Raw genomic sequence first — 13,154 nt, 5'->3', positions numbered from 1 at the left:
GTTCTATCCTACCATGCACATAAGATTGTTTCAGAATTGCTCCCAACTCCCAACTTCTTTTCTTGTGGTCACACAAGGTACAGACTGCCTCTAGCAAATTACCACTACCAAAGACAAATCTACTAAATGAAGTCCATGATTCTTTTGTAATTCTTTTCAACCTTGGTATGCTCTTTTCAAAACTTCTTGAATTTTTCTGTGCGATTATGTTATACATTTGACATAAGGCTTATTTATTTCTACTTATATTCAGTTTTAAGGTTTTCTTTTTTCATCCTTTTTGATTCCCTTATATTTTTTTGGATGTGTAAAACACTTAGATGTTTCAAAACTCAAAACTATATAAAAAGGTACACTCACAATCTTATTCCCTTCCTTATCTCTTCTACCTCAGTTCCGTCCATCCCTATAGGTAACTATGTTTACTATATTTCTAGTTTATTATTCCTAACTTTCTTTTTACAACAATAAGCAAACACATAATATATTCTTATCTCTTTTTTCTTCACATAGAAAAGTAGAACACACCCCCACATGCCCATACCACACTCTTTTATATTTTTCTTTTTATTACTCTAAATTCCAATAACTTAATAGGTTAATTTTCTTTAGTAAGGTGAACAGCATAAAAAAAATTCCTTTTCCTCTAGTTCAGATTACAAAATCATTCAATTATGGAAATTCAAAGAGTTTTTATAACTCTTATGGACTATTCAAAGAATTGTTTTTAATATGTAATCTCCCTTCAATGCCCTGGCACAAAATGAAAGGGAGTTCATCTAAATATTAAAATTCTATTTGAATCCTTTTAAGCGACCACGACAACATTTTCTCCTCTGGGTGACTTTAGTTGGCTCTACATTTCTGGAAAGGTGGTTGACAACTGCTTTAGGATCTTTCTTCCATCCTCTCTTCAAACAACACAAGCTAATTTCACAAGTTCTATATGACCTTCCATTTTCACCTAACCCATCCCTTCCATACCTGAAGGAGAAACAGTAAGCAGCAAGTTGTACAAGTAATGCTAAACAAATCTTAGGACAGTGAATGGGAACTAAAACATGAAAACAGAGATAGGACCTGAGCAAAGGAGAAGATAAACCACTTTCCATTTGTCTCCATGTGAGATGTTCAAAATATTTCTATGTTTACAAAAATAAAATTTAAAGTAATCATGGCAAGTTCTAGGCTCCTGAAATTGGGTGGAAGAAACTTTTTTAAAAGAATAATTATGAAACCGCAATCCCCAGGAATATTCAAGGTCTGCCTAAAGCAACAGACTGGACCAGATAATCTCCCTGGCGTATCTTTTAGTTCTAAAAAGCAACATTATCCTTCTCAACCTATTCCCATTTTTCGCTTTCCATCCTTCCTTCTTCACTACATCCAAACCATGTATCTTCCAGATGAAACTGTATCACTACTTCTAAACCAGTTTCAGACCATAACTTGGGGTGGCCAGCAGCAAGAAATCCAGCAGACTGAATCTGGCACTCTCAAGGTGGACTTAGATGAAACAAGATCCCTGAACAAAGATTTGTAAGTTCTATAATAGAGTTATTAATAAAACATATGGAAACACAAAAGATTAATTCTACAGGGAAAAGAGAGATTACATATGAGCTTAAAGAATAAACAGAATAATGCCAACTGGACAAAGGGCAAGAGAAAGTCCAAGGACAAGTAAGAGAAAAACAAAAGCAAGAAAAATCAAAATATTTATTTCTAGGACAACTAACAGGCTGGAATATGTAGAAGAAACAGTACATGAGAGGGAACTAGCAAAAATTAAAGCTAGGAAAGAAAGCTGGGACCAGGATTCTGGCCTTCATTCAAGCTGCATTTACTGAGGCTTACTAAATGGAAGTACTGTGCTAGTGCATGGAATAGAGGAAAAGATACAAAAAAAATCCCTTCCCATAAGGTACTTGATTTTCTGGCATGATATACAGCACACATCACGGGTGCAGAGTAATTCAGTAAATGCCTTTAATAAGTATATCCAAACAAAAAAGACAAAGGTGTTGAGACATGAAAGCTTAAGAGAAACAAGTGGAACTACCAGCTGATGGCAGACCTAAAGCCCTGTAAGTCCCCTTCTTCCACATGCACACACACAAATACACACACCCCACACTGCACACAACTGGATAACTCCTACATAAGAATATGAATGTAAAATGTGCAGATACAAAAGAAAACTGAATTATTTGTCATATAACATAGATTAGGTAGGTAACTAATCTGAAGGTTCCTCAAAAAGCTTCGATGAGGAGCTAAGCCTTCTTTAAGAAGTAGCTGATTCTAGAGCTGAGGCAGGAAAGGTACGAGATGAGCCTGGAACATCTTGTGGTGCCAGAAAGTTAAGAAGTGGTAAATAAACAAAAGAACTCTACCGTATCAAAGGGCACAGGAGCCAACCTGTAAGAGCTCCCAATGCAAAAGCAGCAAAAATCTGAGCAACAAATAATGACAGCACAAAAAATAAAATAAATATCCATGAGTGCATACTATTACAAATATACGATTGAATAAATAAATAAAAGGGGAGGAAGGGACAAGGCTTCCATATTAATTGGGAAGGATCCCAATTAATATAGAAGGAATAAAGGAAAAAAGAAAACCACCACTAGAAAACAATAAAAACTGCTGTAATGATCTACCAACGAACACTAAAATTAATGAACAAAAATTTAAGAAAAACAGGGTACTGCATGCTGTCAAAGTATCTCCTCCAAAACATTTCATAATTTACAAAGTGATAAATAGTAATTTTATAGTGGAGAAACCTCGCAGACACCACCTTAACCAAAGAACCATGGTGAACATTACCAGTAATAAGACATACTGACATCAAGTTCCCCCTGATATGACTGATAGACAGAGAAGGGCACATCACCTCTGCATTATTCTTCCCCAAAATGCATTACCTCAATCTAACTGAGAAAATATCAGACATATCCAAACTGAGGAACATTCTACAAAATACCTGACAAGTACTCTTCAAAAGTGTCAAGGTCATAAAAGACAAGAAAAGATTGAGGGACTGTTACAGATTGGAGAAGACTAAGGAGACATAACAAATGACAGCTAAATGTAATGTGGGATCCTAGATTAGATCCTGAATTGAATCCTGGAACATAAAAAAAACATTAGTGGGAAAAACTGGTGAAATCTGAACGAAGTCTGTAATTTACTTAGTAGCTAACAGTACTGCTTAGTCAAAAGTATTAATTTCTTAGTTTTGATAATGGTACTATGGTTATATAAGGTGTTAAAAAAGAGGAATTGGTTGAAGGATATATGGGAACCCTTTGTACTACTTACAAAACTCTGCTATAAATCTAGAATTCTTTCAAAATAGAGTTTTTTTAAAAAATCTTTGATGATAAAAACAGTACTAGTTGCAATACTATGCTATTTTTTTTTTAAACCTCAGACACACTATCAACTTAACTGAACTGTGGGTATTGTTTTCTAGTGAATGCTACATTATCTCTGCTCCAATACCTTATGCTATGTCAGTCCTCTAATATAAGAAAGCTCTAACAAATTAATATTCTACCCAAAATAAAGTTATTCATCTAATTTAAAACATTTAATTTCCTTTTTTAACCCTAAAAATGACTAGTAATCAGAATTTCATCTTTAATTATATAAGCCTCCACAAAGCTTTATCTTCAATAAAAGCCAGTATTGTTATTGTTTACAGCATAAAAATAAAAATTTAAATAAAATCCTTACCTTCCATCCACTGCCAGCCTCTCTATAATATGGGAAGTTATCACAAATCCACTGATAAATCTCACTTAGAGTCATTTTCTTTTTGGGTGAGCTATTAATTGCAAATGTAATGAGGCTGGCATAACTGTATGGAGGCTTCCCATCTTTGTGCTGTTGGACTTCTTCCTGGTCCAGGGTTGTATTTGGGTCAAGAAGTGTATTCTTCTTGGAAATTCCTGTTCCATGTGCATTTTGTGTAGCATCAGATTTTTGGATGGCTGCTCTCATGGTGAGCTGTGGTAACCAGTCCATAGATGTTAGGCTGCTCTCCAGTTCAGATGTCATCCTGAAGGTAAATAGACTCCTTAGTCAATATCAAGGAAAGAACCCCCGCTTCTCAAAATATCCAATATTCACAAATCTAGGAGTTCCAAAGTGAGGGAAAGCCTGAGTTAAATCTGGAGGAAAAAGATTGAGTATATTAATGACCAAACCAAATATTTAAGGGATCAACATTTCCAATCTTTTTTTCTTAATTTCTTCCTCTCCAAACACAACAAATTTGGTTTTAAACTGTTTAAGAGATAGAACAATACATACACACAAAGTGATTCTGAGGCCAGTTTTCTTAAAAAGACTGTCACTTTAAACAGGGAGACAGTATCATAGTATGAATAAATCTGTCTGCAGTCCAGCTCTTTACTCACCAACACTGCAGGCCCTTTTAAAACTTAAGATTGTATATCTGGCATTTCTTTTACACAAATTTTAGGGAAATCATACAAAAGAATACCAAAATTAAAGTGTAGGCAAGAGGTCAGAGAAGTAACTGAGGAATTTACATGGAGGAAAGAAGGTAAAGTTGAGCAGGTGGGAGATAGGAAGAGTAAAGCAGGGTAGACAAGAATAGCAAGGAGACAAGCTAGCTGGGGGAGTTGACTGAAAAAAGAAATGCAAACTCAAGGACACTGATGAACTAGAGAAAAGGAGAACAGGCAGTGCCAGGAAGTTTAAAAAAAAAAAAAGTCAAAGAACAAGCTTAAGAAAACTAAAGATCTGGGAGTGTAGGATATGAGATAAAATCACATAAATGGACAGCAAGAAAAGAAACATTAAAAACTCAACGACAGGCTTACAAAAACATCCAGTGATCTGGATTCTGTAATCTATTTCTCTCCAAGGCTGAAAAATTCAAACCATTATCACCCAAAGAAAGAAAAAAGAAAAAACAACATCTGCCGGGTTAACACATATTCTGGAGAAAGAAGGAAGCCGCTCTAAGAATGGAAGATAAAAATATAGAAACAAAGATTGACACCTCACACTGGAATGGCAAACTTTCAACAAAAGGTACAAACTTTCCTATCCTGGCATCAAAGAAGCAGGAAAAGTGAGCCTGACAACAAAGCAGAGAGGAATGAAAGGCTTCTAAGTGATATAAAAATAAAGGGAAAAAGAAAACAAAATAAGAAACTTAAAGTATCTCAGTAAAAAGAAAAAAATTGTGGCTAAGAATCCCATATATACCCTTCATTCCAAATGGCTGCAGGCAAAAAGCAACCTGGAGTATGTGCTTAGGATCTGAACTTCTGGGAGGCAATGTAGAATTAATAAAAAACACAGGCTCTGGAGTCAGGCAGATCAGAATTCAAGTACTTATGCTACCAGTTACTATCTGTGAGACTATGAAAGTGTTACTATCTCTAAACCCCATCTCATCTGTAAAATGAAACAATAATAGTACCTACGGTTGAAATATTACTTTGAGAAATAAATGGGATAACTTATGCATAGAAGAAACATTCAGTAAGTATTAGTTAATAATATTACTCTAGGAGTATCTTGGGAGGGTACTAATGAACCATAAAGTAAATAAGATTAAGCAATAGCAATTATAAATCAAGAGCTAGCCACGAGGATTCTATCTGCATTGCCAGTAGAATATTAACTACTGGCAATGCAGATAGAATATTTTCCAATATTTTGATTAACAGTTTTACATTTTTCATTTTCCCTCCCCATCTCTGCTGTATGCATTCCTCTGAAACCTGAACTTTAAATTCCTCTATACAGCACCTTGCTCTACAATCTCAGCCAGAAATGCTTGTTCCCATCATGAAATAAGTGATAGAAACTTGTGGAATAAGAAGCCAAGATAATTTAGAGATCACAGAATGTCAAAGAGTGGGCAAAGTATCCTAGAGATTAGAGAACAAAGCCTCCAATCTAAAGATGAAAAACTAAGGTCTACTGAAGTTAAAGACTTGTCCAAATTCACACAAATAGTTAACAGCGGAACTAAAACCAGAGCTCAGATCTCCTGATGCCCAATCCAGCAGTTTTTCTACCATACCTTACCTGTAAAATTAAAATAATAGTACCTACCTCTCACTGATATAAAGTACTCAGAACAGCCACTGGCAAATAGTAAAGAGTCAATAAATGTTAGCTACTGGTAGTGGTGATAACAGTAGTTGCTGCTATTATTATTCACATTTTATTCTACGAACATTGGCTATTATTATACCATGCTATCATCCTATTTGCCTCAATTAAGTCTCCACTGAGTAGCTTTATTTTGTTCAAATTCCCAAAGCAGCCAGTCACATACATTTTCAAAGATAATGTAAAAGTACATTCCAAATTGGAATCTAACTGATACAGCAGATGCTCCCTGTTGAGAACCATCTTTAACTTCTGTTTCCTTCCCCCAGTGCCACTAACTGAGACTTTAGGAGAGTCTCAGTAATATAACATGAACACACACTAAGTAGGTACTTAATACTGTTATAAAAATAAACAAGAATTTATAATTACACACGTGTACAAGGCTATCCTAGAGTAAAATCTTATACACACAGCAAGTATGATAAAAATTTCTGTCCTCTAGAAACCTGTACTCCAATTAGGAAGGTCAAACACAAGAAAGAGCTGGAAAAGAGCTCTGGGTGCTGCAATGGCTCAGAAAAAGGTGGAGGACAACATGGGCTGCAGCCTTAAGAGGTAGAGAAGGAAGAACTTCAGCTAAGACTTAAAGAAAGTTAAGATCTAAATAGGCTGGAAAGAATTTGGTGCCTAGCCATCAAAGGCATCATGAGTAAGAATTATTCATTGAAGTAGAGTATAAAAATCTTTCTCAAATTTAAAATCTGAAAAAGCGGGGCTGCTGTTTTCTTTGCAATTTGTTATATTTTACATATTCTTGGTAGTGAGGTAAAAAGTGCCTCTATTGTTGCTGCTTAGGCTGGTTATTGCAGTGGTTCTCCACTAAGAACACAAAAAGTGACCATTAGATTTGACCAGATCTTCAAGTAACTTTAGAAAGAAACCTCTTAGTGGAATGGTGATGACAGAAGTCCACTTGTATAAGAGAACAGATGGTGGCAGATTTAAAAACAGCATGGGAGGCTCTGAGGAATCTGGTTATGGAAATCTGGTTAAGAAATGTCAGGCCCTCATTACCTCACCTCATTCCAAAAGCTTCCTAGCTGGCCTCCTAGGCTCTGATTTCTCACCACTCCTCCCTGCTAATCACCTCCAGAGTACATGTATATACTCCAAGAGAAATGCCAGCAATGTTTTCATGTCACTGTGCCCAAAAACTTTAAATGGTTCCCCTTCTCATATTATACTAAATCTGAATGCCTCATTTTCAACTACTTTAGCTTCATTAACCTTTTATTAATCCTTCTCTATTAATTCCTAGAGCAATTATAACCTCAGTTTGGCTTTACCATGCTGTTTCACATGTATAACTGGAACATAAGCTTTCTACCCTCACTCCCTTTTCCCCCACCTCCCCATTGAGGATAGTGACCGTACACTAGTACTTCAGATGCTACCCAACACCATGCCAGGTACACATTATCTGAAAAATAACACAGTATTTGGATAAGGAATGAGTCTTCCTTTCTGGAATGCCTTTTCCTTCCCACTCTGTCTAGCTGGCTTCTATTTTTTCATCAAGACTCAAACCAAACACCTCCCCGTCCAGAAAGCCTGATCAATCCACTCTTCCCATCCTCCATCTCCTAAATTGAACTAGATCCTACCCCCATTGACTATAAATACTTCTATCACAGAACTTACACAGAATTAAATTACCTTTATCTACCTCTCTCCCATGAGGCCATGAGCTCCTTAGAAGAAGGAACTTTCTTATTCTTTTCTGTTCCCACAATGCCTAGGAGCACAGTAGGTAAAGGGTCAATAAATGGTGGTTAAATGATTGAAACAGTGACTAGCCAATGAAGGTGTGGGTGTGCTGCTCCCCAAGCAAACAAGACCAAACCCATTTAAAAGCTAAAAGGAAGAGGTGAAAGAGGACTCAATAGTATGAGGTAAGGATAACCACAGGATAGAAGTCCTTTATGAACTGGAAAAAAGCATGACTCAGCACAGACTGACAAGTTAGTACTACACAGGAACAGAGAGTTCTACTGGAAAAGTAGAGAAAAATGGGAAGATGGAAGCCAAAGATAAGAAGATAATGTTACTTGTGGGATAAACCAAGGCATGAAAAAATTATGTCTGAAGTTCTTAAATCTATGATGGTATCTATTGCTTAAAAGAATAAGGAATTTTTTCTGCATACAATGAAAAGGTAAAGAGCATCCAGATATAACAACTCCACACTAATTTATGACATAAGAGGAGGGAGGGGGTTCTGACCTCACTTAATGAAATTCTGCCACCGATACAATCCCAAATATGCATTGTAGCTACTTTAGCGCATTGCCTGGCTTCCCTCTGTAACTTCCCTAACAACTGAGGAGTAGCCAAGGCTTACACAGAAAATTTTCAACAGGATAAAAAGGTAGGAAATGGGTAGAGATAGTGTTGGCTTTCCTAAATGGAGGTAAGACGAAGACATCAAGGAAAATAAAGTAAGAATAATGAAGGTAATGATGATGTGACCTAGATATTCCTGAATCCTCTCCCTCCCTTCCTAGCACTTGGCATTTTGTCTTAACACTTGGCATGTGAAAAACTGAGCAACTGAGAACTCAAAAGAAATCCTTGTAATTACCACAGCAGTAATTCTGATCACACACATCTCAGGGGGTCAAAAAATACATATATTTAAACATAATATTCATATATAAAAAACATAATTCCTGTTACTGCATCTCGGCAGCCAGAAGCAAGGTCTATGGCAGAGACCACTAACTGCCACTTCATACCTGTTCTGGCCTTCTTCCTTAGGAATACAACCCCAATTTTATTCTGGATGGTATTATGCCTTTTGCCCTTCCTGCTCTCTGGAATGTGGATACAATAGCTATTGCTCCAACAGTCATCTTGGACCATAAGGTGACCTTTGAGAATGGAAGCCATACACTGAGGACATGGGAGCAGAGAGAAAGGATCTGGGTCCCTGATTTTTTTGGTGAAGCAATTGTGAAGCTGCCACCCCAGCCCTGAACTGCCTACCTTCCAGACTTTTTATGTGTTTAACTACTATAAAAAGATCTCTACCAGCAGGTGAATGCAATTCCTAACAAACATGGAATGTGGGACATGGAAGTGAGGTGATACAAGTAACAGGACCTAAAATAAGACACTCTCTTAGAGGAGTTGATGAGGTAAACATTAAGAACTCTAATACTGCAGGATGGAAAGCTTGTTACACTTATTCAAGAGTGACAAAGGATTTGGTCAAATTGTCACCTACTGTAACTGGAAAACAAACCATATGCCAACTGAGGCTATAGAGCAAGGAGAGAAATACTATAGGAAAAATTGAGAATATTGGCATGTGTTGGCTCCTTCTAGCCGCTTAAAACAAAGTCCTAAAAGGCAAATAAACTTCAATTAAGTTGCAAGCAGAGAAAATGCAGGTTTGCTAAGGGAGGTACTCCCTGCCTATGGCCGGCAATTCAAGCTAAAATTCCTATAATTTAAAGCCCTACATGGTTGAAAAAAAACCACCAAGTGCTTCTGAAGTAGCAAACTTAAGTAACTGAGTGATAGCTGCAAAACTACAGCCTTGGCAGTAGAGAAGACTGGTGCCTTGCCACACAAAAGCAATGTTGTGAGGGTGTTGACATTCCACCCAAGACTATCACTTCAAATGGCCCCACCCAGAGCCATCATTCCCTTAGGAGCTAAAAGAGGTGAATGAACTTGGATGGGGGAAAATATATTCTTTATTTCCACTAACTTGTAACTGAAACTTAGCATTTCCTTTAATTACAAAAGTAGACAACAAATCACAGCAGCATTAACAGTACCTGTGACTTTGCCATCAATAAAAATCACAAATATATTCATATGTGACAAATGCTGCAGAATCTCAACTTTTTAAACTCATCGACTACTTCAGATTTATGACAGTGTATAGATTTGCCACTAGATTTTTTATTTAATGTGTTAATTCAAAGGCATATATATTACTATGTTTTAAAGTTAATATTTTGCTAACCATATTTCAATATAATTAATTAGTTTCTTCTGTAATCCTAAGTATTTTATTTTATGAATTTTGAGACCTTATTCTGAGAAGGGTCCACAAGTTTCACCAGACTTTGAAGGGGTTCCATGGCACCAAAAGGTTAGAAATCCCTGAGGTAAGTAGAGCACAAAGGGCAGAGTTTTCATATTAAAAAATTCTGCCTAGGCATGTCCTCTGGCTCAAAGCAGCAAAAAGTCTAGAAACTAAGCTTTTTAAGATAACTGTAAAGCGGCAGAGGGGTGTCTAGACTGCAAAAGTCTCTTAAGTTTCCAAAATAATACCCAAGCTAATCAACAAGAAGTGAGCTATAAAGCCTATGCATTTCCCAGATAGGGCATCTTCACCAATACCCACCACAGATGTGGCCATGGAGGATACTGGACAAGGTGAGAACTTTCAGAGGGCACAGGGGACAATGGACAGCCCAGCAAAGAGCAGAATCGAGGAACTTATTATACTTTCATGGAGTCTCTGCCACTGCTACCCAGGAGGATTTTATAATCGATATGGCCTAGTGACTATTTTGTGTTTCCCATTATCCTGTTTTCTGAATAAAAGATTTTATTGCTATTATTCTATTCCTTCACCACTATAAACCAAAAAGCCACTCTGGGATCTAATGAAAGTGAATGCACCCAGAGAGCTTAGAATTTCGGCTGGATATAATAACTGGATGAAACTCTGGGTTGTTTCCCTTGGGAAAAGGGCAAGTAAGTTCTATTTATAGGAAGAACAGTACATGTGGATATTCAGGTACCCAAGGCTGATTGTGGCAGAAACCTAACAAGAAAGAAAATAAACTACTACAGATTGACCTTACATTTTGGAAGCATGTGATATAAAAAAACAATTTTTTTAATTTATAAATGAAGCAATAATTTAAGCTATTTCCAAGCAAAAGTAGCCGCTGTTATTTTTCAAAATTAGTTATCATACACCGGCAAAGCCAAAGTTTCTACTCTTAGTTCAATTTCAGGAAAATAACACAGTCAATGTCCTACATTAGAAAAGATATGGTGATTAAGAACACAGGCTCTGGAGCAAGACTGCCTGGATTGGAATCTAAGCTCTTCCACTTTTAGCTATGTGACCTTAAACAAGTAAATTAGCCTCTCTATACCTCAGTTTCCTCATGTGTAAGGTGAGGATTAAAAGCAGTACCCACCCCAAAGGATTGTTGTGAGGATTAAATGAGTTATATGTACAAAGCACTAAGAAGAGTTTCTAACACACAGTAAATAAGCATTCAATAAATGTTAGCTATTATTCCTATCAAATTCTTACTCTTCAGAATTTTCTAAATTTTAAATGACTGTCACTCTTACTCAGTGGTTTTAGACTTACATGCCCTAAATCACACAATAATCATTTATCAACCTCAATGGAAATGAGCCCCTCATTCATTATTTACTCTAAAGAAAAGATCCAGAAAAGACTGTGCTTTTAAATTTTGTTTGTAGATTGCATATGAAAATTGAACATACACTTTTCCCACAGAAATAAGATTCTATGATGATGATTCCTGAAGCAGCCCACAAAATCCTACCTATTCTATAAAGGAGTTCTATAAATCAAATTTCTAAGAGTATAAAAGCCCCAGTTGGATATTCTGCAGCAGAGAGACAGAAGTGTAACAAGGAAAATAAATAAGTTTTTCCATTTTCCTGGTGTAGGACCAGCTTGTTCCTAATAAAATTTCAATACACATAGCTTATATCTGGCATACTTCTAAGTACCTTCTTCTATACCTTGGCTCTCCCATCTCACACTGCCATAAGCCTCCAAGATTGGCCCCTAAAGTTGGTATTATAAACTCCAAAATTAATTACTTGCTCTTCTCCAGGAAAAACTCTAACCTTTTCAAAGCAGTTGATCTCTGCTCTATTTAGGAAGAAAGTGGACAGCATCAAACTAATCACCCCTAAGGTATGAATAACTGAGCCTTTAAATTTCCTATGAGCAATGATCTTTTTAAAGGACAAGCCCAAAAAATCCTCATTGGTTTGAAGTGAAAATATAGGAAGAAGAATCATAATTTAGGATAGAGAATCCAATACACAAATAGAAGTTCACATTTCAAAACTCTTGACTTTCACAACTTTTGTTTCACCCCTAAGATTCCAAAAATATTCACAACACAGCTTATGCAAAAACTTGAGGGATTTAGTGAGACAACTGTCATTTGTAAACAGAACTGTGGTTTCAGAGCTATTTATCATAAAATCAGAGATGAAAAAGAACCTCACTATGTCATTTTTAAAAGCCCTGCTATTACCTATTTTGGAAACCAACAATATTCTTTAACTCCAAGGGAAGAAAAGTTCACCAAATGTATACAATAATTCATTTTGTTTAAAATAATAATAAATTTTAACAGACTAATCTATGTATCTCCCTTGCTACAGAGAAGAAAATTTCTTTAAATTCTATCCTGGAAAGTGAGAACTGGTCAGAGTTCTCTTCACAACGATGCTTCACATATTTTACAATATTAACACCATTTAGGTTCCTTCTCAAAAGTTTGAAGTCCAGAACTCCAACAGGATCTGATTTAAGAACCATAATATAGTTACTGCTCTTCTCTAGATTCTCTCCAAATTACTCTATTACTCAAATATATAATCTTAGAGTCATAAAGCTGTATTCTAAATTCATACAAGCCATACTCATAGTTAGAACTCCGTTCAGGCTAAAACTTAGGGATCATATGGTCAAAAGACATCTTTATGCCATAAATGTAATTCTTATCTTAAAAATATTTTACTGTACAATTTAAGGAGGAAAAATAAATATTTTTGGACATTAACCACTGAACTACATTCTGTCATCAAGTAAGTACCGTATTTTGCATTTAATCTCACTCTATCTATTGGAATCTCTATGTCTCTTGAGTAGCTGGAAAGCTAATAAACAAGAGTCCCTTTGATACAAGAACACTCAAAGCCATCTTTGCAGATATTATTTAAAAACCCAGACA

The 13,154-nt window shown here is 36.1% G+C and overlaps 1 protein-coding gene across 2 annotated transcripts in view; it reads right to left on the bottom strand.

Annotated features, from left to right (window-relative positions):
* FOXJ3 (forkhead box J3) overlaps positions 1 to 13,154 on the bottom strand; it is a 130,857-nt gene that overhangs the window by 87,510 nt on the left and 30,193 nt on the right. For both annotated transcript variants that reach the window (XM_082680869.1, XM_082680870.1), the window contains exon 3: positions 3,745 to 4,069. In XM_082680869.1, coding sequence (XP_082536995.1) covers positions 3,745 to 4,069 — 325 coding nt within the window. The remainder of the gene's footprint in view (positions 1 to 3,744; positions 4,070 to 13,154) is intronic.

This window comes from Grampus griseus (assembly GCF_964374135.1).
Source record: "Grampus griseus genome assembly, chromosome: 1".
Lineage (NCBI taxonomy): Eukaryota > Metazoa > Chordata > Mammalia > Artiodactyla > Delphinidae > Grampus > Grampus griseus.
This window is presented reverse-complemented; position numbering and strand designations above follow the sequence as displayed.